Here is a 27687-nt window from a genome sequence, read left to right as displayed (position 1 = left end):
CCAAAAAGCACTATAAAAGTCTCGCTGGGCGTAGCTGGCACGATCAATCACTGACCTGGAGGTTCCATTCACTAACAGTGGGCCCATCAATGAGCAGCTCAGTCAGATTGAGGTTATTGCCAAACGGGATGCAACGCTGCGTCAAGTCTCGTTGCCAGTCATTTAGTAAGAGATTACGAAACTCCTGATTGAAGGGGCCAGAGTAAGAGAGAAATGCCGTGGCCAAGAGAACGTCTCCTGAAACAAGATTATCAAGATGTTATTACCGGTAGATGGGCAACTACTTAACATTGTGTTTTAAAGTAAAAGAAAAAAAAATGGTCTCAGTAATGTCAGGTATGTTATTGAGCATTATGTTAAGGTGAAAAATGAAAATACTTGGCAACTAAAGAGATCATTGACCAGGAGAAGGCAGAGTCATAATGATCCGCCAGACTGATCTGCTGACTTGGCACATTTGTGCAGTGATTTTTAGACTTTAGCACTTCATTAGTACTTAAATGTAAAGTTGAACCACAGTTCAACCACAGAAAGTATTAGAATGCAGTGAAGATATTTCTGAAATAACATTGATGATTACATTAGAGAGACATCCCTGTTGTATTAACAGTATGAAAGAGAATCAGGAAACCCACCAACAAGACGTTTGGTTTGGACAGCAAACTCTTTGCTCTGTTCTGTCCATCTCTCTTTCTCACCAGCAAGGCCACTTATAAGACTGGAGGCTGTCTGCATCTTGCGTCTGCAGCGCTCTGCATCTTCTAGCAGTGTCTGAAGATAAATGGGAAAACAATCAGCTCACTGTGTCAAGGAAACATTATTGCCTGTCTGTTCAACCAATTTTTATTTAACAATCTACTGTAGGTACAGCAGGATGTTTTAAAACAGCCTCGAGTATGAATGTATGGAAACCGAAGGCTCCCTTATGTAATACATTTTACTTGAGCAAAATGATCCGACTAATGCTCTGATTTTGATTTTATAGTGTTCATTAGGTCGGCTGCAGCCATGATGGTGTCCTCGTGAAAGCTGATGTACTTTGTAGCCATTCATTTCTAATGTCCTTTGCTCTGACCTTAGAGACTTAATAACTTATTTTACTTTGTTTTTCAATCACTGTTTTAATTTGTTTAGATTTAATCTTATATTCAATAAAATATTTTGCACTGCCTGTTTACCGTTACTATGATTATCCCAGTTTATTCATTTGTTGTGATTACAGCCCCATAAATACTTTGATGTTCTGTTAACCACAGAGTTGTTTCCCACCAAGCCTTTTAGTCCAAGGACATTCAGGCTATATCAATTTAAACTCTAAATTGTGCTAGCTGTGAATGATGTATTATCCCAGTGACAGACACCTATTTACATGACGGATCCCTGCCACTGCGTTAATACATTCCAAGTAGTGCATGTTGGATTATCCTTGCAATTGCCTTGAACATGTGTGGCATTTAATGGATGGGTGAGACTGCCTTTTCTATAAGCATGTTTATTCCACATAAATGCCAATAATATCTTAAATTCTAAAAATAATATTTTTATGGGATCATCTTTGCACCATCCAAAACAATGATCTCCTCATTAGCTGCTCACATAAAGTGATGGGTTATACCTTACAGCAAAACATATTTATTTTTATAAATAAAGACTTAGTTAAAAGCATATAAAATTCTATGATCATTGTCTGAGTCCAGAAACACCTTCATCGTGAACCCACAAATCTTACTGCTGCCCCTTAGATGAACACCTTCATGTCTAAAAATGATTAAAATCCTCTCCATCTCTGTCCAGATTTCCTAATCAGGTGATCCTGATGCACATGCTGTTCCAATTAAAAGATGTTATGCATCACAGAACACAGTGTACAGGTGGTGAAAACAAAAGAAAAAACTGAGTACAATTTAAAAATCTTGCACAGGCATATAATAATATATAATTTGTATGGACTGCACTATTTTAAATATTAAATATTGGTTCATTTGGCTTGAGTCATTCTCATTTTTTATTAAGCTTTCATTAAGCTTTGTTAAGCTTTTTATTAAGCTTTTTAATAAACACAACCCCTGCAGCATTTGCAAAGACAGTTAAAAAATGTCAGTTCATGGCTGCTCACGTAGATGTATACACTGTCTGCTATTACCATTTTAAACGGGCATCTGTAACCAAAACCATGTTTATGTTACATTTTGTTAAAATAAAGTAGTCAGCATTATAACAAGCTTTCTTTATCCTCAAGAACTAGAAGTCCTGCAACACATGACATAGCAAACAGGTAAAACTACAAAAAGTATGGGCTTTATTTAGCCAAAGAAAGTAATTCAATAAAAGGGGGAAAAAAACTCAAAAATGTTAAGAGCTTATGTGAATCAGCTCATCTTATGTTCACTACCGTAATGCAAGGCACCTCTGGTCTTGTTGCTTTATCAAAGTTATAATGACCATCCGTATTCATCTTATAGTCTCTTTATAAAGATATATACAGAGAATACGATGATATAATTCAATTCATTTTTATTCTATTTATATAGCATCTATTATAACACAAGTTGTCTCTAGGCGCTTTACAGAGACCCAAAACATATAACTACAAGTCCACCAATTAATGGATTGGCAGGCTAATCAGTTGGCTGATTATTGGCTATTTTTTTTTGATAAAGGGCATATCAAAAGCCCTGCTGGTTTACCTATAGAACACAAAATCAAAAAAGCAGTATGTTCTGACCAGAATTAATTTCCAAGCAAAGTGTTTAGTGTGACTTCCCTCATAAACAAGGACAGATTTAACTCTTTTTAAAGACATTGTCCCATGTAGATGTTTGTAATGATAATAATGAGGATTTAATTATTTTTAGACTTAAGAAAGCCAGGTTCCTGTATTTTCTGTTTGTATCTGAAAGAGACTACGGGGTGCCTACGGCTTTTCCACGGTACGGTATACCAATACCAATGACAATGATATTTCAGCTTAAATTCCGCAATATATGTATGTCACATCTGCTTTACAGGACATCTAATTGGGTTTTCAAATCTTTGTGGTTCATACAACTAATTTGTGTATGATTGACCAATTTATAATGTGCTTTGACCGAGTAAAGTGGATTGTTCACCTGTTTCTCCATCATGGCCTTCTCATACTCAGCTTGAACCACATCCAGCTCCGTCTGTTTGGCATCCAGTTCAGCCTGAGCTTTCTGAAGGTCGACATTAGCGTCGGCCAAACGATTTTCCTGCACAGCTAGATTAGCCTACGAAAGAAAACATTAGCAAGAAAAGAGATCCATAATGCATTTTTCCACATAAAATGTTTGTTGATCATATGGGCAGTTATGTGAAGAAGGCTACGAAACAAAATAGATGCAGGAGATGAAACAAAATGAGTGAAGTTTTTACTAAGAAATACAAAGGTGGCAAAACCCACCAGTTAGTAGGTCTGCCATAATTGTGCAGGTGACCACTGTTTTACCATCATATTGAAATAAAAATCAAGTGATTTATCATTTCTATTATTTAATCAAGTTAAGTGAATTTTCATTTTTCATTTTCAAGTGCAAAAGCATGTTTCAGATGCAGTAATGCAGGAGAGGAAAGAGTATAAATCTAAGTGTGGAAGGGATCTCTCCACACTTTTTAGAAATGTAAATGTGATGAAATACTGTAAATAAACAGCAAGAAAAAAAGAGGTTGACAAAAAAGGCAAGAGTGTGAAGATGACAGAAGTAAATAGAAATGTTATTTTTTTTTCTCCGTAAAACTAGAACTGTGGAGAAAGCATTGATTTATAGAAAATTTTAGATGAAAGTAGTGAGGTTGTCTTAGTGCGTGTGTTTGGGTGTTGCGGGCAAATTTGGAGTCTGGCTACTACTATTCATTATTAATTGACATGTGAGAGGACCATCCATGCTTCTTTCTCCTTGTCTGTCATCTGGCAGCCTGACTGGCCAGCTTAAAAAGAAGCCACCACTGAGTTGGAAACCATAAAATCAATTTGTAAGATTTGTATTGCATGCATAAGCAAGAGGTCAGGATTAGAAGCAAGGGGTTTTCATAAAGGTTGTAGATAACATGATGGAACCAGAATTTGTGTTATTCTGCAAGGCCTTAAATGATTGTACCAGGAGAAGAAGGAAGACACCAGAAGATAAAGTGTGACAGCTGAGCTTCATTAATCAAAAAGTTTCCTAACAGGTTTCTCCTGTTGGAAGTAATACGTATGCATATAAAATATTGTTTGAGTTCCAGACACACTAACAGCTAGTGCATAGAAAAATTAAACATGTGGAATGTAAGAAAAAGTTAGAAGAGTTGGATGTCTTAGACAGTGCCCAGGGATTGTGTACCCTACTGCTATATGTTTATTGGGAAATTATTATGTATTTTAAAGAAGGAATTTAGCTGACTGATAAGAGGTATTTCAATATCAAGAACAGAATTGATACATTTCTCTTGAATCCTATTTTTCTTAGTCATATTCTGTCTGCAAGCAGATCTCTTTCTAATTCCTGTTGCACTAAGGGAACCACTGGAACTCTCTGTTACCTTCAATGGTAAGACTTCCTTGTTGATGGAGAAAAAGGTAGCCATTGCTTTGGTCCAAGATGCAAGGCCAGCCACATTGCCACACACCCTTTTGGCTGTTTCAATGTTGTAGTCAGGCATTTTAAAATAAGGCTGCAGCAGCTCCACCATTTCTTCATTAATTGTGTCTTTGGGGAATTGCTTCAAAGAAAAGGAGGACAAAGATTAATGAAGGGGTGGTTTAAATTGTGACTGAACTCTGACTATTTTCCATTTATGGAGAAAGAGCACATAATTGCCCATCTGTAAACTGCTACTGCTTCTCAACATGGTATGTATATATGAAACATACAAAGAAAACTAGCAGTTGATTCAATTGGTACAACAAATGTAGTACGGCATGCCCTTGCGTGTCATAACTTAAGACACTTATAAATCACACCTTTAGGAAAATGACAAATCATGACAAGTGGGAGACTACCTTAAATACATACATCATTGCAGTCATCCTTCGATTCTTATGCTTTTCACCTCACAGAGGCACCACCACCAAGTTGGGCTTGAGTAGGTGCTGAAACTGGTTTTCCAAAACAGAGCTACCTGTGTTGGTGACTGCTGACCAAGTCTGTGTTTAAACATGAGCAGCAGGCTAGCCCAAGTGCCTTCCCAAAGTGGAGTGCTTCCAAGCACTTCCTCTTTGTCTGGATTCATGAGATTATATGTTTACTTGAAGGTTTTGAGATCAAGGGAGAATTGCAAAGTAGCCCTTTTGCTTAAACATGTACAGTATATCACACCATATCTTTTAATTTTAAGAATTAAACACAAATTTCAGTTCTTTCCTAAAACCCTTTGAATTGTTTATCCACACCCTCCACAGTTTAGGATATTGGTTATAGGAGTCGGCACTGATTTTTTTTTATTCTGAAAATTCAACAGATTATCTACACAATATTTATGTCTGACTTCCCAGCTTGGTTTCCTGTATATAAACTGACTAAACTTCGCCGTGGTCCAGTGCAAAGTGAGACATGCATATCCTTAGGGGAGCAGGGAAGTTGGTCATTTCTAGGATGCTTCTAAACTCCTCCAGGGGTTCTCCTGTGACACTATTCTCCAGAGGGACATGGCTTTATTTGACTCAAAGGAAGATACATTTTTGGTCAGGGTCCCTCCTTGTAGCTTGTCAAAGTCCCCTCTCATTGCTGGGCTGACCAACATGGAATATGCCAACAGGATAGCAGCGATCAAGTTGGGATACCTTTGAGTTCCAGCAGGAGGGGGATGTATGTCATCCATGATGTGTTAGACAACCGCCAGAAAAACTTTGTCATGTCAATGTCAGCTGCCACAGCCATGGCTGTTGCTTAGGTGTGTCGGGGCCATACATCCTCCTCTGTGCTGTTCCATCATGCAGCTGGAAAAATTGACATGAAATGACCATCTGCTCAGAAATTTGGCATGGTTACTTAATTTTTACCTCTCACCCAATTACAGTGAAGAGCCATTTCCTGATGTACAGAGTGTGTCTCTGAGGTGATGTACCTGGTCACCTCCCATAACCACGGTGTGAGCAGACCCACTATGCTTCCGTGAAAGCATTGGAGGTTTTGTCGGTAAAATCAATCAAGTGCAATGAATCATGCGCAAGTGATTACCAGGTACCCTCTGACAGTCCACTGATTCCTCTCCTGAATAACAACACGGTCGGGCCGCAGCGTTCTCACTTTGGAGGGGAATGGCATCTGCTGTGGTGGCCCAGGAGAACCTGTGGCTGACACTCCTTGACATCCCTGGAGATCACCATTGTCCAGTTTGTGCTTTGCAGTTTTGCAATGATTCTTACAAGACCATGCATCTGGGTTGCCTGTGTGAGGCAACCCCCATCTAAGCAGAGACTCTCTCACTGGATTGCAGGAGTGATTTCCTTTACTTGCCAAAGTTTCCCTTTGGCTTATGGAGTGAGGGCCCACTCAAAAACAGGGTGACAACATGGAGTTTCTGCTGGTGATATCTGTGACAGCTGGTCATCACCACACACTTTTGTTTGGTTTTACTGATTGCACTACTTTCTTTCTACTGGGTCTGTTCAGCATTGAGGTGCTGGGGTTGACCTTGGTTCAGTTCATCTCAGCCTCCCACTCAACATCACGTGTCATTTGCCTAAAGATGTGATTAGAGTTGTCTTGAGTCAGGATACATGAGGGCGTCCTATACTACATGTCATACCTGGTTCAAAGTTATGGACATAATAATTCATTTTCTGAAAGGAAAAAATCCTATATTATAAATGTATATCTATCTATCTATCTATCTATCTATCTATCTATCTATCTATCTATCTATCTATCTATCTATCTATCTATCTATCTATCTATGATATTGGAAAATGTACCTGCAAGCTGCCTAGGAAGTTTCCAGCTGTCATGAGTTTCAGGGACTCCTGCCAGGATGTAGTGATGCAGTTTTTCTCTGGATCAATCTTCACAGGGTTGACCCGCCTCTGAAAGAGCAGCAGCACACAGTCCATGATCCGCATGATAAGGTGGGGAGGTCGGCCAAGCGTTCGCACTGTGGCAATGTCTGATGGCTTGATTGTCTATGAAGGCAAAGACAGAGCAGACAGAAGAATACGTTTACTAAACCAGAATTTTTCATGATCTGGCAATACTTGTTGGGAAGTAAAAAAATGAGGGTTAACTTTAGAAAATCTATACAATGCTCCTTTAGAAATAGCAAGGCAAGTTTATTTGTACAGCACAATTCAACAACAAGGTGATTCAAAGTGCTTTACAAAGACATTAAAACATAAATAAAATGCATGATTTAAAATGTAAACAAAAAAGAAAGAATAATAACAATAGATAAAATAAGATGAAATCAGTTAAAATATGATTATGTTTTGAAAAGTACCAGCACAGATTTGGAGGTTTATTCAAATGCAGCTGGAAATAGGTGATTCTTCAGCCTGGACAACCTGGACCTGCAGTGTTTCAGCTGATCTGAGGCTCTCTGGGGGGTTTGTTCCAGACATGTGGGGCATAGAAGCTGAATGCAGCTTCTCCGTACTTCTGACTCTGGGAACTGATAAAAAACCAGATCCAGATGACCTGAGGGGTCTGGAAGGTTCATACTGGGTCGGGAGGTCACTGATGTATTTTGGTCCTCGATCATTCAGAGGTTTATAGACAATCATCGGAACTTTGAAGTCTATCCTCTGACAGACAGGCAGCAACTGTAAAGACCTCAGAGCTGGACTGATGTGGTCCACTTTTTTGGTCTTAGTGAGGACCCAAGCAGCAGAATTTTGAATGAGCTGCAGTTGTCTAACCGACTCTTTGGGTACTTACAATAATCAAGCCTGCTAAAGACAAATGCACGGTCTATTTTTTCCAGGTCCTGATGAGACATCATATTTTTTAACCTTGATATATTCTTAAGGTGATAGTAAGCTGACTTTGTTATTGCTCTAATGTGTTTTTCCAAATTAAGGTCCGAGTCTATCACTAAACCCAGATATCTGGCCTAGTAGTAGTTTTTAGGTGTATTGATTGAAGTTCTGTGGTGACCTGTAATCGTTTCTCTTTAGCTCCAAAGAAAATGACCTCAGTTTTGTTTTTGTTTAGCTCGAGAAAGTTGTGGCACATTCAGTCAATCTTCTCAAATCATTTACTTACATTTAAGCTGCTGTGACGTATTTGATTGTGTGATCTAAACGAAGAAGACAACAACACTAAAGATGTAGAACATGGAGGAGATGGTATATGTGCTGCTGGGTCTGTGACTTGTGTTCGATACTAAGTTAAAAAATGAGAGTGAGAGAAGCTTCAAGCGGCGACGCTTTTTTTGTTTGTTTGTTTGTCTCGGCGCTGCTGAAAAGTCAGCTGGAGCCGCGAGCAGCTGTGAAGTGACAGAGCTCCTGGTAGATCTGGTCGTTCCTTATCGCCCCGTCTAGATCCCTTTTTAATTCTCTCCTCAGCCACCAGGTTTATGAACAGCTGCACCTCAGAGTTAGATCACGAAACAGACTTTTGCGCTGCCATTGCCTGTCGAATAAAATGAACAAGAAGCCGCTGTCAGAGTCGCTCTTTCACTGATTTTCCGCCTCCTGACTCAGACGTCTGACTGGCCCCACCCCTTGACCAATCGGTGGCGTGTAGTGTGATGGCGTCAGATACAACCCGACTCAGCCGCTTAGAAGCTCGGCAGAGTAGTTAGTGGAAAAGCGCCATTAGAGATCAGTAAATCTATAGTGTGGCCCCCTATTGTGCGTCACCTCTGTGACACGTTGAGGCAGCTCAAAGTTGTCCAGAGTGTTATTAAAAGGAACCCTGCATATTAAGACATGTAGGTCTTAAAAGATAAATGTTGGTATCAATTATAACAATGTGATATAAAAAACCTTTTTGATGTCTTCGTTTTTATAAAATTTGAAAATATAATTTAACATGTAGGTCGCCATTGTTGTAGTGATTCTGGGTAGTGACGTCAGACGGTGGCACCTGCTAGCCCCCGTCCACTGTTCTGACACCCAGAAACAGATGAAAACACACCTAAACAGGTGACGGCGCACCAGAAACACAGATCAAAACACAGCCAAACATTAAGGTGACGGCGCACCTACAAAAAAGTTAAAAAAAAAAAAAAAAAAAAGTGCCGCACCATAAAGCGTGAACTATAAAAACACCATAAAACTCAGATAGACTCACCGACCACACGTTTAAACTAGCAGATAGCCGATGCTACAATAAAAACCCCAGCCAGATCTGCCGTCATTAAATTAAATAAAGATGTTCTTGCCTATTTGAAGCGAAGTCTGCGCCTCCAGTTTCGTCAAAGTCCCGGGCCAGTCCCCTCAGCCTCTGGTCTGTCATCACCCAGCACCGAGGCCAGTTTTAGGGGGGAGAGGGTTGGGCTATGCCCACTCAAACGTGCATATTGCCCACCGGCGTCTCCATCCCGGCGGCGGCAGCGAGAGCGCAGAGCGGAGAGCGGAGAGCGGGTGGCGGAGCGCTGCGGGCTGTAGAGCCCCAGCTACGCCGTCTACGCCGTAGGCTACGCAGGCTACGGCGTCTACGCAGGAGCCTAATGCACTGGTAAGATGCGCACGACTTTGATCATTTTTGCAGATCTCCCGTGCATCACAGAACCTTGATCCAGTTTGCCTGAACCGAGGCGTCTTATGGGCTCCCTCGTCAGCCTCCACGGCCGGGAGATGCTGCTCATCTATGTTTTAGATACCTGTCCCAGTTAAACTAACGGGGCTCATCTTCCCAGAGCCACCGTTGTACGTCATCGCCCCCAGAATGCATTACGCAGGTAAAACATGGCGCCTCCCACAGGTCAAAATATGTGATAAACATTGTAGATTTTTAAAGCAATTAGATTATTTTATGTGTTTCTAACAACATATTTTAGTATAAGAGAACAATTGTGGCTAATTAGGGACTACATGTCTTAAAGCAGCACAACGGAACTTTCAGCTTTGTTGAGTTTGGCGCCTCCTTTGGACAAAAATCGGTAGTGCTTTACCAGAAAGAACACTCCATTTCCCATGAGCACCAGCGCGTACTGCCGGAAAACCCCCGTCCCCGCCGCTGCATTTGTTTTGATGAGAGAAGACGGGAAGGACTTTCAAAACGACTTTTCTGTTTTCAGCAGTCGTTTGCAGGATGGATAGCGAAGAGGTAATGTATCTATTTTTGGCTAAACAATATAATATGACGATGTTGAAACACACTAAGTTCAAATTGGTTTTATTAAGTTGTTTCAGCGAGATAATGCGCCCTACAAACTCATACGCTCTGCACCTTTTTCCTTTCACGTTTTTTAGAGGGACTTCGTCATAAATTAGTAGTCCAACATACTTACTGACAAAATAAAAAAATACTTTATAACCTGTGAATAACTGAATGCCCATTCCTTATATTTTGCAGATCAGCCCTGCACAATTTTACAGTTCTCAGGAAAAATACTAGAAATGTTCTATACATTTTCTTCGCATTGCATTATTTCCTCTAGTGCTGTAATTCTATTCAATTGTATTATTATTTTATAAAGCTTCCTCATTGCGAATTACACATTTTTATGATCACTATTATTTCTCTGTCTGTTGTTGATATTGTCAGTAATTTTAGAATTACCAAAACCCAAGACGAATCCCCAGTATGTGAAAACATTCTAATTTTGATTCTTATTGATCATAGAATTCTACATTTACATTTGTATCATAACAATTCTGTCTCTTGTTTTATCAGGAATCTGCTGTTCGTGAGAATACCTCTACCTCTGCATCATCAGAGTTTGAACCCCCACAAAGACAGAACCGACACGCAGCATATCGCCAGTTTGTGCTCTGGCAGCATGATGTTTGGAAAATAAGAGACACCTAAAACACCTAAAACAGCCACATGCATAGATCATATATTTACAAATTCCCCAGAGCTTTGCAGTAGTATTTTGTCTCTGCCCATTGGCTGTAGCGATCATAATCTAGTTATAATGGTGAAAAATATTAGAGTGGGTAAACCTGGACCCAAAACAGTGCTGAAAAGATCATACAGTATGTTTAATAAAGAGGTATTTGTTAAAGAGGTGAAAGAAGTATGCTGGCTGGAAGTATTTGAAGCCAACAATCCAGAAATAGCCCTGACTAAATTTTATAGATTATTTTTTCCACTGGTGGAAAAACATGCACCATTAAAAAAGTTCACTGTCAGGAATACAATCACACCCTGGTTAGATAATGAAATTAAAGAGGGTATGAAAATGAGAGATCTAATGAAAAAAACTGCAATTATAACCGGTAGCAAATGTGACTGGGATCTATATAAGAAAAAGAGAAACTGTGTTACCAAACTAAACAGGAAAAAGAAGAAATTATATTTTGAGAATCGAGTAAAGGAGGTGGGGAATGATAGTAAAAAACTATGGAAGGTCTTAAATGAACTGACAGGTAGGAAAGATAAAAACAATCCAGCTTTTCTGGAAAAGGATGGTGAGTTTATTACTAAGCCCAGTGGCATTGCCAATTATTTAAATGATTATTTTATAAGCAAAGTAGTGAATCTAAGAGAAAGTATGACTAATCAAAGTAATGATATATCTCATATATTAATAAGAAATAAAATTATGAAAAATAGAAATTCTAAGTTCAAACTGGTAAATGTTAACACGGAAAAGATTATTGAACTATTGACAAAGGGCAAAGACAAACCAGCTGGTCTTGATGGCCTAGACAGCAGGCTTCTGAGGGTGGTTGCTGATGACATTGCTCCAGCGTTGGTTCACATCATAAACTTAAGCTTTACATGCGGCACATGTCCTCTTGCCTGGAAGCAAGCAAAAATAGTTCCACTAACAAAAAATAAGAGACTACCTTTTTCTGGCTCAAATAGTCGTCCAATAAGCCTGCTACCGATACTTGGAAAGATGATGGAAACAATTGTGTATGAACAAATTAATAATTATTTATCAGATAATGAAATAATCAGTACTTCACAACATGCATATAGAAAGGCTCACTCCACTGCAACGGCGTTGACGGTCATGTCTGATGATTGGCTGAGGGAAATTGAAATGAAAAACATGATTGGTGCTGTATTTCTAGACTTTTCAGCGGCTTTTGACATTATAGATCATAACATACTATTAGAAAAACTGGCTTGTTACGGCTTTGAGCAATCTGCACTCAACTGGTTCTACAGTTATCTGTCCAACAGGACGCAATCTGTGTTTTTTAATGGCAGCTACTCAGAAAACAAAACCATAACATGTGGAGTTCCTCAAGGAAGCTGTCTTGGACCTTTATTGTTCACAATCTTTACGAATGACTTACCATGGGCACTAGAAAAAGTGAATACAGTGATGTACGCGGATGACTCGACTATATATGCTTCTGCAAAGACTAATAATGAATTAGAAACTATTATAAATAACGAATTAATTAGTATAGCGGAATGGGTCAGAGCAAACAAGCTAGCCCTAAATTTATCAAAATCCAACTGTATGATTATCGGGTCAAATCATAATATTGATAAGAATCCTGTTTTGTATATCAAGGTCAATGACATCATGATAAAACAAGTGCATGAAACCAAACTTCTGGGAGTAATAGTAGACAACAAACTTTCATGGAAAAAACATATTTCTAATATCATTACAAAGATGGGGAGGGGTATATTTATTGTAAGAAGACATGCATTCTATATGAATCATAGGATTTTAAAAACAGCTATTCAATCACTTATACTATCAAACCTTGACTATTGCCCAGCAGTTTGGTCCAGTGCTAATGGTGAAATGTTGAATGCTTTGCAAATTATACAAAACAGAGCTGCCCGCACTATTCTCAAGTGCGACAATAGGACAAATATAATCTCTATGCACAAGAAACTCAACTGGTTATTGGTCAAAGACAGACTCATATACTCACTGTTGATTGTGATAAGAAACATATCTGTTTTAAAAAAGCCATATGATTTGTTTGATAACCTCTCTTTTAGTGCAGAAAATCACTGTCACAACACTAGACATGCAACTGTTGGAAATTTTACAATACCTAAGGTTAGATCTAATGCCATCAAACGTACAGTTCTGTATAGAGGAATGAAAGAATGGAATTCTTTACCCAATCATGTAAAACTTGCTAACAATAATCAATTCAGAATACTACTTAAAAAATATCTGTCCAAGTAATGGTTTCGGTGTGTAATAGTTGTGTATGTAATATGATTGTTTTTAGTACATGAGATATAATGGTATTATTGCATAGTAGTGTTATATTATATATATATATAGTATATATGTTATATTCTATTATTATAGAATAGATATATATGAGTGTGTGTATGTATGTGTGTATACATATGTAGGTATGTATGTGTGGATGTGTATGTATGTGTATATATATATATGTCTGTGAATATAATATAGAATTTGACTTGGAATGTTGAATAGGATAGAGTATTATATGATGGGTATATGTGTGTGTGTATATATAATGTATATATGAGGTATAGATTAGGCATATGTGGGGAGGATATAGTTGACTTGGTTTCTGTTCTTGTCTTGATCCTTAAGATATCTTGATTTTGTATACATATTTTTTTTTTCTTCTTGCTCTTTCTGTGTTTTTATTTTTTTAAGTTTTTTTCTATGTTGTTTTCTTTTGTATTGCATTTTCTTGTTAAGACCCCAGGAAGAATAGCTGCAGTTTCTGCTGCAGCTAATGGGGATCTCAATAAAAAAAAAAAATAAACAAATAAACCTTTCCAGACCCAATGGGACAGTACACTGGTTTCAGGGATCCCCGTCTTTTCTAGAATGGAACCTTTATGAGGATTACTGCAAATATTTTTTTTTTTTTTTTTGTTCCATTTTTTCCTGTACAGTTGTTTTTGTGTGTTTAAAATAAAGACATTTGTGCAAAACAAGACAGACTTTTATTTACACACCTTTCAGAAAATAGAACATTCTTGAACTTTGTCATTTGCATAGTGACATCAGTTATCCCATACATTATTATAAACAATAAGTAATCTGTATCACAGTAGCAGTAATGAACAACTGTATGACAGGATAAATTACTGTGAATAAAGTAAACAAGTGTAAATAGAGTAGTAGAAAAATAAACTAAAAATAATGAACTGATAATAAAAACTGAACTATGAAACAGTGTAAGAAGTTACTGTAAATAAATACAATGACTATAGTAGCAGTAGCATCTTGTGTCCATCCATGTTTCGTGCTGGGAGAGTCCGCGTGCAATTCACTGCTGGAGTGTAGGAGAACCTTCCCTGATGATTCACTGCTGGAGTTTAGGAGAACCTTCCCTGCATGAGGATGTGATTCTGGAAGTTTTCCAGATCTGATGTAGTCCTGCAGAGTGTGAGAATAAAGATACAAAAACATTATGTCTTTCTGATAATTACTGACCTATAAATCATTCAACATATTTTGTTGATCACAAGTTTGAATTTTTTTCTTTGTTGAAGTCACTGTAATTATGCAGAAAGTAAAAGCAAGTAATGTATAGCTATAGAAAAATTAGAGAAATGTATATATTTATACACTCACAAGATAAAACGACACATTATAAACACCATATAAGGTTTCTTTTACTACTCTTGTTATTATTTTAATATAATTCCAACAAAGTAGATTTATTTTAGGATATGCTTATATGGTGTTTATATCGTATTTTTTTCATCTGGAAGTGTATACTTTGCCTATATATTTCATTTTTCTGGCTATATTTTACTATATCTACAAATGTGTTGCTTTTACCATCAGTGTATAAGTATCTGTATATACAGACCTGAAGAGTCAAAAGGTTTACATATTGACATTTGATACAGTAGCAACACTTACACCAGCTGTAGTAGTTTCAGGATAATTGTTTTTGTAAAACACACTGACATAGGTGTTGACAAAAGTGCATACCTGAAGGTGATGAACGTCTTTACATCCTTCAACCATCTCGTCCAAGACGACGGCTACAAGGGCTTGTAGCGAGAGAACGCCGGGCCAATGTTTATTCTCCACCGGGCATTTAGCTTGTTACTCTCCCGCTTTCTTTTTTTCGCCTCCTCCGCTCCGTTAAAACTTTTATTTTCTTCGTTTTTTTCGCTGCTTCGGCCATGATACCAGCTCCTCGTTTAGCTCAACACCAGCTTCTGCTGAGCTCAGCCTCTGCGCTCCACGCCCCGCCCATTTTTGTCTCGACTACGAATCGGGAAGGAGGGGGAAGTGACGTATGTGCCGTAAAGCAGTCAAAGTCGTAAAATTTGTAGTTTTTTAGTGTGGCAGGGTTCCTACCATGCTCCTCAAAGTTACATAGTGCCAGTGAAAGCGATACAGACCCCCTCAGATCATGACAGAGGTGTCATTAAACCTGTTGGAAGTTGATGTACCATCACAATGACTCTGGAAATATGATATTAAGGTGGAAAAGTTACGTAGTGTCGCTTTAATATGCAGGGTTCCTTTTAAGGTCTTTTGTTCCTTTGTTTGAGGGTTGTCCACATGGATATTAAAATCACCAACAATAATTACACATTCAAAATCAACACAGATCACAGACAGCAGTTCATTGAGGTCATCAAAAAAGTCTGCACAGTGTTTGGGGGGGCTGTAAACATTCAGAAACAGGACTCTGGATGAGGTCATGTATTCAAAAGACTGAACGCTTCCAGGAGATAGCGGCTTACATTGAAATGATTAATTTAATAAGACTGCGACCTCTCCTTCTCTCCTGCTCACTCTGGCCTCACTGATAAAACTATAACCATGAGGGGTCGACACGATGAGAACAGCAGCACTGTTATTTTGGTTTAACCAAGTTTGAGTTAAAAACATAATCCACGGTGTGCTGAGTGATAAAATCATTCATTAAAAATGTTTTTCCAGCAAAAGACCTAACATTTATTATGCCAACTTAAACTTTTTAGAAATATTATTTGGACCCCCCCATGTAAGGAGCAGTCTGTGGCACACAAGATATGTTTACTTTATTTAAAGGTGTTTTAGTGCAACTCTCTGTGTTTAGACTGGGCCACATTTCTCCTTCTGTCACCTAAAAGTACAGAAATGTTAAGATCTTCTAATAAACAGGGTCCCAGCTTGTCCTGGGAAAAATCATGACTGCCATAATCCTCGCAGCCCGGACCCTCCACACCTGTGGAAGGACAGGGGGAGTGGGGCTGCAGGCATGACTATATAAACAGATTTACAAAACAGATACTGAGATGGTTAGAGGGTGGGAGTATTGAAGTCTTTCACATGACAGATATATTTTATTTCCCTATTCTTTTGGGCCTGATATTTCAAATACTATTTCACATGTAGTCATAAATATGAGACACCAGTTTGCAATTTCAGAATAAAATAGCAGAATAAATACAATCAGAGGCTTTAACAAGAAGGCAGTGAGGAGATTTATCTCAGGGTAGAAATTAGCTTGAGAGAAAACAGAGAAGAATGGGAAATGTCCCAGAGAGTTGTTTGGCTTCTTCAGACTTCCTACCCACACATCTCACTCTCTCTACTTTTTGAATGTTTGTCTTTTCTGCTCTCTCCTTCCTGCTTAATTTTCATTCAGCACAAGTGCAGCGTTTGCTAAAGGGTTAAGCCTGGTTTCTCATCCTATTTCCCTTCTCCTCTTTTTCTCCTTCTATGACTTATATGACTGGGAGAAGTGTCTGTGGAGGCACTCCAAAAACAGGACCTCTGTGGATTACTTCATAATGTCGATCCTGCATTGACCACCAATAAAAAGATGTGGAAAAACAATTACAACATTAAAGCTGCAAGCAGCGATGAACGGGCCCTCGCACTCACGGCCACCGCCCCCCATAAGCATATCAGAAAAGACACCACCCACAACTTCCTATGTCAAACCATTCAAAAGTTATAGCAGAAAAAAGGGACAACCAATCAGAAGAAGGGGCGGGGCTAATTCAGGCCAATGAAGGTCAAGGACTCCATACGTAATCTGATGACACCACCCACGACTCTCTATGTCAAACCATTCCAAAGTTATAGCAGAAAATCGGGACAACCAATCAGAAGAAGGGGCGGGGCTAATTAAGGCCAACGAAGCTTAAGGACTCATTACAGATTCCCATGACGCCACCCACGACTTCCTATGTCAAACCATTCAAAAGTTATAGCAGAAAAAAGGGACAACCAATCAGAAGAAAGGGCGGGGCTAATTCAGGCCAATGAAGGTCAAGGACTCCATAAAGAATCTGATGACCCCACCCACGACTCCCTATGTCAAACCATTCCAATGTTATAGCAGGAAATCGGGACAACCAATCAGAAGAAGGGGCGGGGCTAATTAAGGCCAACGAAGCTTAAGGACTCATTACAGAGTCCCATGACACCACCCACGACTTCCTATGTCAAACCATTCAAAAGTTATGGCAGAGAAAAGTATTCTGGGGGGCGCTGTTGAGCCGTTAGGCCACGCCCATTAATGCAAACCATGAAATATCAAATTTATCGCCAAGTCTGGCTTGCATGCAAAATTTGGTGACTTTTGGAGAACTATCAAATATGGACCAATTACATGAAGGGGGGGCGCGCCTTTTGGCGTCTAGCGTCGCCACGGTAATACTTTTGAAAGAGAAAAGTAATGCGTGGTGTCGCAGGATGTAGACGCACATTTTGATGTATAACACACCTGGGTGCACGTTACGGTTCGGGCTGAATTAACTGCCGAAGGAATGGCATAAATTTCGCCAAAATGACACAATTTATTCAAAATGGCCGACTTCCTGTTCGGTTTCGGCCATGGCGCCAAGAGACTTTTCTTTTAGTTGTGACATGATACAGGTGTGTAGCGATTTTCGTGCATGTACGTCAAACCGTATTGTGGGGCTTGAGGCACAAAGTTTTCCGGGGGGCGCTGTTGAGCCATTTTGCCACGCCCATTAATGCAAACCATGAAAGATCAAATTTATCGCCAGGCCTGGCTTGCATGCCAAATTTGGTGCCTTTTGGGGAACTATCAAATATGGACCAATCAGATGAAGGGGGGGTCCACTTGTTGGCGTCTAGCGTCGCCACGGTAACACTTTTGAAAGAGAAAAGTAATGCGTGTAGTCGCAGGATGGAGACGCACATTTTGATGTATAACACACTTGGGTGCACATTACGGTTCGGGCTGAATTAACTTTCGAAGGAATGGCATAAATTGCGCCAAAATGACACAACTAATTCAAAATGGCCGACTTCCTGTTCGGTTTCGGGCATGACGCCAAGAGACTTTTCTTTCAGTTGCGCCATGATACAGGTGTGTACCGATTTTCGTGCGTGTACGACATACCGCATTCTGGGGCTTGAGGCACAAAGTTTTCAAGGGGGCGCTGTTGAGCCATTTTGCCACGCCCATTAATGCAAACCATTAAATATCAAATTTTTCGCCAGGCCTGACTTGCATGCAAAATTTGGTGACTTTTTGGGCACGTTTAGGGGGGCAAAAAGGCCCTCCTTTCGTCAGAAGAAAAAAGAAAGAAAGAAAGAAAGAAAAATTCCTACAGATACAATAGGGCCTTCGCACTGAAGGTGCTCGGGCCCTAATAATAACAGCCTGCATATAACAATGGACAAAGCATTCGGCCACATGTCCTATTGGTTTCTGAACACCAGTTTTGAAGCCAGTCTAAGAATTTTAAATACATATAATCTATAATCTTAAAGACTCAATCCAGAAGTTAGATGGCCGGCGCTTGCGTAATAATATGTGGAAAGTGTGTGTTTTGATGGCAAATTACAGGCTTTTTATTATCAACAAATCTGTTTTTTTGTCACTCAATGCTAATATTCACTGGTCCTGGTGATGTTCTAGGGCATTTCTGAAGTGACCTGGTTGTGTATGTGGATCAAATTTCGATATGGGATGTTACTACAGAACAGCACACTCAGAACACATAAGCACCATTTATGGTTTGCTGTTTAGTAGGTCCGCCTCACGGTCATCAATAAGAACAATATGCCCAGGGTTGTCTGTTTGGAAATGCAAGGCTTCTGTGTGCAATGCCAAGATAAAATTCTAATCAGGGACCTGCCGCAGGAGATTGGTAGGGGAACATTTACCCAGGAGGACAGCTTTAATTACAATTCAGCTCCAAGCCCCAGGCCATCATGCTAACTTTAGACACATCAGGGCAAGAAGGCTGAGAAACGTTTCAGCACAGAAAGTCAGAAAAGGCTTTAATTGGCCCCCTGAAGCACACATAGTAAGAAACCACACACCAAAGCATGTTAAGCTGCTGTAACAAACAGTTTCCAGACTATCTTATAGGGCAAAACTGTACGGGCACAAACAGAATATATGAATAGAAGAAAATCAATCACTGCGTTTACATGCAGTCAATAACCCTTTTAAAACCCGAATATTAGCAATAACCCGGTTTTGAAGAGCCATGTAAACACCAATAACCCCTTTGAATAACCAGAATTTGGGGATATCCTGATGAAACGGAACATTTATTTTCTGCGCATGCTCTTTTCGCAAGGAATCTTGGTCTTTTGAGTCCAGGAAGTACTGGTAATAAACATAGAGAAACGCAAGACCACGCCACACTTTTGAAGTGAGGAGGAGACTAATCATTTTATAAATGTAATGAAGGATATTAACATTTTGCCATTTGTAGACGGTAGAAAGTACCGGGATAGCGAGATTTAAAAGAAGGTGAGCGAAAAGTTGCGCGAAGCAGCATTTGTTTTGAATTTGGATACAGGAAAAAGAAGCGGAAAGGACGGTAATTGTGTCATGACGTTCTCCGTGCGTCGCTGGTTTGATCGAGATATCCCAAATGATTAATTACCATGTAAACAGGGATAACCCTGTTTGCTCACGCATGTAAACGGAATATTACGAATGTTTCAGTAACCGGAATATTAGCAATAACTCGAATTTCGACTGCATGTAAACGTAGTCACTGAAGACTGGCAATTAATTTAAACCTGACACTGGTCATGTTAGATCAATAACAGGAAAACACTAGAAAATCTTAGGGAATTTTAAAAATGGGCATGCCCTACTGCCCATTCGTCCCCTCTTGCTGCTGTTGTTTCGGGTGGTACTGGTTGTGTTTAAGGTTGTTTTGGTTGTGTCGGAGGCGGTTCAATATCTCAAAAGTTGTAAACAACAGCCTAATGAAACCTCGGTATGTCGTAGACCACATCGTCCCGAGTCTTAATATTGAATCGATGTCTCTGTGATATCGTGTTGCGGAGCAACAAGTGTCCAAATTTCCGTTAGCTTGAAAATTAGAATAGTTAAATATCTCAAAAAGCGTAATAGCTAGCATGATGAGACTAAAATATGTTGTAGCACAACGCGTCCCAGGTTTGTCAATGTTGTAATGATGTCTGTATGATAAACTGTTGCCTAGCAACAAGCGTCCAAAATAACATTGATTTTTTTTTTTTAATTGAAAGTTAAATATCGCAAAAACTGTAATAATTGGCATAATAGGTTGTGTTGATGTGTTGATGTATGCTATGTGTGGGTGCACGTTCCGGTTCAGGCTACATTAACGGATAGGTTTTTTTCCCACCATGGTCAAAAGCCCCATCCGAGGCCATTTGGCATGGATTTTGACATAAAATTTCCTTCAATCACAGCTTCATGAAATTTGAATATGTTGAAGTCCACAGCGTGCCGAGTCAGAGAACATTTGTACGATGTCTCTACAATAAACTGTTGCCTAGCAACAAGCGTCCAAAATAAAATGGAATTTTCTTTTAAATTGAAAGTTAAATATCGCAAAAACCGTAATACGTAGCATGATGAGGTTGTACGGTCCGGTCCTTTAGTGCCAATTGGGGCGAGTGTTTGTAAATTTGAATAATGTCTCTACGATAAAGTTTGGCCGAGTAATAAGCGTCCAAATTTTCGCCTTTTTTTTTTGCTTTTTGGCATCTAGCATCTTGCCACGGTAACACTTTTGACTGAGAAAAGTAATTCCCATTGAGGCACGATGGAGACGCATCCAACGATGTATGCCATGCATGGCTGCACGTTGCGGTTAGGGCCGCATTAACGGACGAAAAAGGCGTGTGGAATAAGAAAAATAAGAAATGGGAAACCTTTTCTGTATACTAATATATTTTCCTCGTTTTTTTTTTGCGTGTTTTATTTTTTGGGGATTTTTTTTTTTTACATCAGAGCAGGGTCATGCTGTACACCCGCTGGTGCGCAGTGGTACTTTTGCGAATTTAGCTTGTTAACAAAACGCTAGCAACATTACCCTTTGGGCCATTCTGGACGATTGCAATATGGTCATGCCACTACTTGGCATGCCCATAATAACCACACATTTACTGTATTCACACAATGCACAGAAATGCATTCATTATCAGAAAAATACAGATATGGAAAAGTTAGTTTCTGCTTAAAGATGGAAAGATGATCATATAAATCACACTGAAATGAAATTACCTATTTCCATTAAGTCAAGCTGAATTAAACTTAAACATTATACATTTAAATGGTTATACTTCATACAGAGTTCTTTTCATATTGATGGATGACATCTCAAATGAAAATTGTAGTGCCTAACTTAGTTGAATCCTACATGTTTAAAATGAAAGGCTGACAAGCTTGTGAATGCATGTCTTTGCCTATTGGTCCAGGTGCTTTTTAAGTAAATTAAGACTTGATATTTGACCAATTGAAGGGTCACAACTTCATTATTTTGTCATATTAGACATTTGCATTGAATTTTGCCAAAATAAGTAAATGTAATCCAAAAAAAGTGCCCTATGCTTAATTTGAAATCATTATTTTATAGTTATAAGAGTATACCTATTCAAAAATGGTTGGACAGATGCCTGTCAATGTGAAAACACAAAGCTTTCAAGACACACAATTTTTTATATAAAATTCACTTATGTGTTTATAAACCACTGAAACAAGCTATGATATGGAGCGTATTATACTGTGCTGCATCCATTGCTGCACAAAACTGTAACTTTTACAGTTTTGCTCTAGCTCTAGCCTATAAAGAGCTCCGGACCCCACGTGACTTGTTTTGTTTACAGCACCATGCAAGTCAAAAGTCAGTGTTACTTCAGAGCGTCCGTGTTTACTGCACATTTATACCCAAAAGATAAAGAAAACTATGTTATTAAGACTCAATATGACTGACCCTGATAATGCTCCAGGAGTACTTTTTCAAAGCATCAAAACTGCAACAGAGCTGCCAGACCTCCTGTATCCGGACATCTACAATTACTTGTTCTTTTGTTCAATTTTTCAGGGGATTCTCTGAAAAATTACAAAAGCCTGGAGGGGTAAAAATGGATGCTATGCCCTGGATTTGTGAACAATATTCAGCTTTGGACTCTGACAGCAAAAGATTATTTTATAATCACTGGAAGGGTAAGTGGCACTTTTATCCATTTAATTACCGAAGGTTCTAAATAAAGGTACAGCACCAGCAGTCAGTGTAGGGTAATATAATCTACATGTTGATTAGGATTAAATGTTACTGTGGATTTTCGCCTGATAAATTAGACTCTGTTAACTGTGTGAATGAAATGAATTAATCAATTTCATACATCTATGATAAATAGTTATCATGCAGGTGACTTTATTAAAACATTTTTCAGGTGAGTCATTCACAAAGACTAAATGATCCTCATGAAGGCATGGATAGTGGTCAGAAAGGATGGTGTTGTGCTTGAAGCATCTGCAACTGCACAGCTGGAGTCCCTGAGAGCTTCTCTCATGTGTCAGCTGTCTTGGTTGCACGTTTTATGGCATAAATCCATTTATCTGGCCTCTCTTGATCTTTAGGAATCCGATAAAAAGCTCTATCTGGTCCCCTTTTTCTAATATTCTGGCATCCCGGTGCAGAACAACTATCGGGCATTTTTACTACCGTTTACAGACTTTCTTTCAGAGCTAGAATCTAATGGACCAAGAAAGAATAAATTGTGTAAACATTGCAGTCATTTTGAGGTCATAAAAATTCAACACAATCACAATTAGCATATTGGAGGTTCAGTGCCAACTTCAATATCTGGAGAGACACTTTTCTGATTAAGAAACAACCGCTTAAGACAGCTGTATTCGTCTTTAGTGCTGATGGCTATTTGTTTTATTTACATACAAACTCACATCTATCCATCTGAGGAAAATAAACCTGAGGGTAAACCTGAAAGGTGCTGATGTGATACCACTGAGTTTGAGTGCCATACCTGCAGTGCAGCTTCTGCCTCTTCAAGAGCTGGCCGGGCAGCTTCAAGCTTTTCCTCAGCGATGGCCTTGTCAGCTGAAATGCTGTCCACTATAGCCTGGGCCTTGTCCTTTACTTTCTGAACCTCTATCTTCACCCCCTCTGCAGCCTGAGCTTTTACTGTCACCTCCTTCAGCACCTACAAATATCATTCAACAAGCTCATTAAGCAGGTAAATCTTGACTTTCATTACATTTTCACAAAAGCAAAAAAAAACAAAAAACATGGTGAAGTTATTTTACAGCTTACCATATATAAATATGTAATATAATTTGTTGAAACATCAAATTAAGACATACTGTTTGAGAGGAATACTGCCATGAAAGCAAAAAACTATAACAATCAGGAAACATCAAACTACTGCACATGCACCCAAATGAAACTGTCATAAATTAATCCCATTGTACATGGATTTGTCATTTCCCTGATGGCAAGCCCCCATGTTGGTACACCAAAATATAATAACCATAAAGTACTGACTGGAAAGCTTACACTCACTTAAAATATTTTTACTACATGAAACACTGGAGAATTCCACTGAAAGAATTCATATTTATTTAATCATTAAAGCAACAATATTAATTTCATAGCTCAATGATACAAATCATTCACTTTTTCTTTAAATATATATATATGAAAAAAAAAATCATAAATAAACAAATCTCATCCTACCATGTCTGCTTTGTCATTGGCAACCTGTAGCTCTTTCTCTTTGACCTCCAGCTCTTTGCTGAGACTTGCTACAGACTCTGATGCCTCTTTCAGCTTTTGTAAACCCGTGTTCATCCTAGACAGGACACATATGCAACAGTCAGTATAGCCACATGTGATAACTACATGCTACTATATCAGCACCCAGGGTCCTGCTGTTATAAGCAACCACAGAGTTTTTGAGATGAACTACTTTACAATGAGCCTGAATGGCTGCTCTCTTCAGTCCCGCTGGTGAAAAGACGTGTTCATCATTACAGGCTTTTCATTTTCATCAGCTGTCGATAAATATCATGACTTAATGGGATCAAAGTCATAACAAAGAAAAACAATTAAATGCTGCTCGGATCTGGGATAGATTTCAATGCTGTAGTTAATTCTAAACTCTCTACATGGCTAATGGGTCTGTATAGACCTTTCAGACAGCTAATTTCAAAAGATTGCATCTGGACTGACCATCACAGTCACAACAATAGGGAGAATTTACTGAATCCATGCCCATTTTATTTGTTGACTCTGTAAATATACATTAGAAATAATAAAATAAAGAAAAAAAAACTCTTAACTAAGGCAAAGTGAAAGTCATCTTAAAACCAGTGAAGGTTAATAAGCTTATATCCTACTGCATCTATTACTGAAGAAAATCTTGAAAGTCTGTTTACCTGTTGGCCAGAGTTTGCACCTCAGACCTTTTCTCCTTATAGATGGACTTGTAACCCTGAATGAAGGACAGGTAGGACTTGGGCGTGACATGGGTGGAGCGCCGGTACCTAAATTCAATTTAGATTGCATAAAATGAATTCCATGACGTATTAAAAAGTAGAAACAAAACTATCTGCACAATATTTGAATATTAAGCTTTTGTTGTGTGCTAGATGATTAATGAATTTCCCTTCAGGGATTAATAAAGTATATATACATTTATTCAATTTAGAGAAAATTGGGAAAGGTACATTTTAAAATAACATTTTGGCTCCCATGTACAGTCTGGGGCTGCAAGATTCCATGTCATTCAACATACATAGCGACATAACTGTAGTTCATATTGATAAAATCAAAAATGACCCACACATACAGTCAGTTAGATGACATACTGCACCTTTGGAAGTAGTCAACACACTTTTCTGCAACACCATCCTGGAAGGAACCCATACACTGGACTACTTCTCTTTTGACCTGAGGCGAGCAGTCTATGTCATAAACAGATAGAAAGTGCTCCGAAACTAAAGGAAAGGAAGAATGAAAACACACAATATGTTGAATTTAAAACACAAAGTGGAGTAAGCTAAGGTGGCAACTTCAGACAAAAATATAACTATCTAAACTTTGCCACCAGCATTCAGTTTTTTTCCCCAGCATAAATAAATTACATCTGCTAAATACAATAATTTAAATCTACAAAATAAATGAGTCAAACGTAAATATTTTAGAATGGTTGTTTGTAACCGTTTGTTGTTAACTACCCGTTGGCCCTGTGCTCTCCTCCACTCTTAATCCCCGCGTTCTTTAGATTTTGTTAGTTTGGGTTTATTTTCATCGTGTATACACTTTGCCTAAATATTATCTGGAATTGTCATGTGCTTTTTGTTGTCCAGTTCCTTTAGGTTTTTCATCCCATTTAAGGTTTACTTAACAGAGCTCTAGACAAGTGCTGCACCAGTGGCAGCTTGGAGAGCTACTGTAGCTGTCTTACTTTCATCTTCAAAAAAGTCTACTTACTGTAGCTTTTATTTTATTTTAAAACATAAATGTATGAAACACAATTTTATTCTGACTTGGATGTTATGCTGAGGAATGTCCAATGATACTTCAGTTACTTTACACATTTGTTGTAACAACGAACACTGATGCTCTCAAGTCTCACGCATTGAGCATGAGACACACACATTTCAACAAGTTCACACGCCACACACAAGATTTCTCACGCTGAGAAATGAACTTCACCGAACAGTAATTCCAACAGCAGTCAGGAGACTTGTTTGCGTTTGCTCTGTTAAGTATTATTCATTAGAAATGAACTGCAGAACATGAAGACAACACTGCTTAGTGGCTTCTGACAGGACGTACCATTCGACAACAGCCCAGTCCCGAAAAATCTACCCGGAACTCTCGCTAATGGAAACGTGCCTTTTGTGCAAACATATTTAAGCAGATCTCCATTGGTCATACTCAAATTCGCCTTCATTGTTGTTTTGAAGCCTTTTCAGCTCAACCTCTACTTATTCAAGCCAAAACATTGCATGATTGTCCAAACGTTTTGAGTGGTATTTAGCAAACACGGGAGACCGCTGTCATCTTGCAGGTAGGAATTACTGCTGCAGACCAATTAGAAATTTCAACAGTTCTACCTCATTCACAACTCAGTGATAAATCAGTGTTATGATATCCTAGGTTTAACCCATATCCCTGATTTTGTTGTACTGTGAAAAACACTACTATAATACTTGTTTATGTTGGGAAAACAAATGCTCCCATGAGAGAAAATAAACCACATCAATATGAAACTAAATGTGTCCCCATGTACCTGCAACAAGTGCATCTTTTGGCCAGCGACTGAACCAGTCCATGGTGCAACCAGATATCAGTGCTGGAAACTTCAGTGCACGATTGCGGAACTTTTCCCCAACTGGAGAAAAGCACAGGACAACATGGAGATTGTGTCTGACCCGAGACATGAAGTATTCATAGAGGTTTTCATTGGTCGGTGGTCGCCTGGGAAACTCGCGCCTCATTACTGGGATGAGATCACTGAGAATCTCGTCCATCTCATCCCGGGCAAATAAGTTGGACACCTGAAGATAGAAAGACATTATTCTGTTACTTATAATCAAATTAATATCTAAGATCTTTCTAAACCAGTGTGCACATACGTATTTAAAAGCTTCATAAAACGAAATCCTGAAACATTATTTCATGCTTTACAGTATTTATTGTGTGCAAAATGTAAGAGCAAACTATAGATTTGATCTAAATATAAGTAACAACAGATGAAAAAATAAAACAACCAATCTGTAAAACGAAGCCCCTATGATACATAAATATACTACATTACAGGGTAATTACATGTTATTCATTAAGATAAATATCTATAATTCATCCTTGTCTCTAGCTTTAAATGTCTACCCCCATTCCCTTGTTTAGTACTTTAATGTTACTAAACATTAAAAGCACTAATACGCATGCAATCTAATTAGATTGCATGCAAGTTCAATCAATTGCAACATTCATGCAAGTAATAACGCCTGCTTGGTGACATGCAGATTTAGAAAAGGTGGATGTAATTCCCTTAGCTTTGGCGAGTAATATTAAAACCAACATTTTTAAAATGTTTGCTGAACACAAACTCAATCCTTTCAGAGTTTTTCCCCTTTCATCCCATGAAATCCCTGGACAGCAAGGAAAATGACATAACTGAGAGAAAAGGAGTGTTTGAGGAATTGTGCTGAGCAACAATGTGTTTAACCATCTGCTAGGTTACTCTCACAGAAACATTTGCTTGCTGTTTAATTTTTAGTTCCGTCTCTGTCACCTCCATCACTGTTTCTTCTTCACTTTTATCTAGCACTACTGCAACCCCACCTCTTTCTCCCATATACACAAACATGAACCTCAAACCGCTCACAAACCCATAATTAGCACCCAAACACAGTATCTGTTCTTCCATGATCACCACTTCAATTTAACTCCCCTGGTGAAGCAACAG

General features: G+C 38.7%; 1 protein-coding gene and 1 long non-coding RNA gene across 2 annotated transcripts in view; both read right to left on the bottom strand.

The window, feature by feature from the left end:
* The window catches only part of dnah5 (dynein, axonemal, heavy chain 5), a 123508-nt gene that overhangs the window by 28873 nt on the left and 66948 nt on the right, over positions 1-27687 (bottom strand). Inside the window, exons 61-70 of the mRNA XM_061716416.1 lie at positions 26509-26776; positions 25084-25207; positions 24647-24754; positions 23946-24060; positions 23236-23412; positions 6914-7117; positions 4540-4719; positions 3111-3248; positions 636-771; positions 56-237 (exon numbers count right to left, since the gene is read on the bottom strand). Coding sequence (XP_061572400.1) covers positions 56-237; positions 636-771; positions 3111-3248; positions 4540-4719; positions 6914-7117; positions 23236-23412; positions 23946-24060; positions 24647-24754; positions 25084-25207; positions 26509-26776 — 1632 coding nt within the window. The remainder of the gene's footprint in view (positions 1-55; positions 238-635; positions 772-3110; positions 3249-4539; positions 4720-6913; positions 7118-23235; positions 23413-23945; positions 24061-24646; positions 24755-25083; positions 25208-26508; positions 26777-27687) is intronic.
* On the bottom strand, positions 14038-15481 carry LOC133440927 (uncharacterized). The gene is made up of 3 exons (XR_009782378.1): positions 14962-15481; positions 14347-14397; positions 14038-14310 (listed from the first exon to the last, which is right to left on the bottom strand). It is a non-coding gene; the product is annotated as an uncharacterized LOC133440927 (long non-coding RNA).

This window comes from Cololabis saira, chromosome 3, assembly GCF_033807715.1.
Source record: "Cololabis saira isolate AMF1-May2022 chromosome 3, fColSai1.1, whole genome shotgun sequence".
NCBI lineage: Eukaryota > Metazoa > Chordata > Actinopteri > Beloniformes > Belonidae > Cololabis > Cololabis saira.
This window is presented reverse-complemented; position numbering and strand designations above follow the sequence as displayed.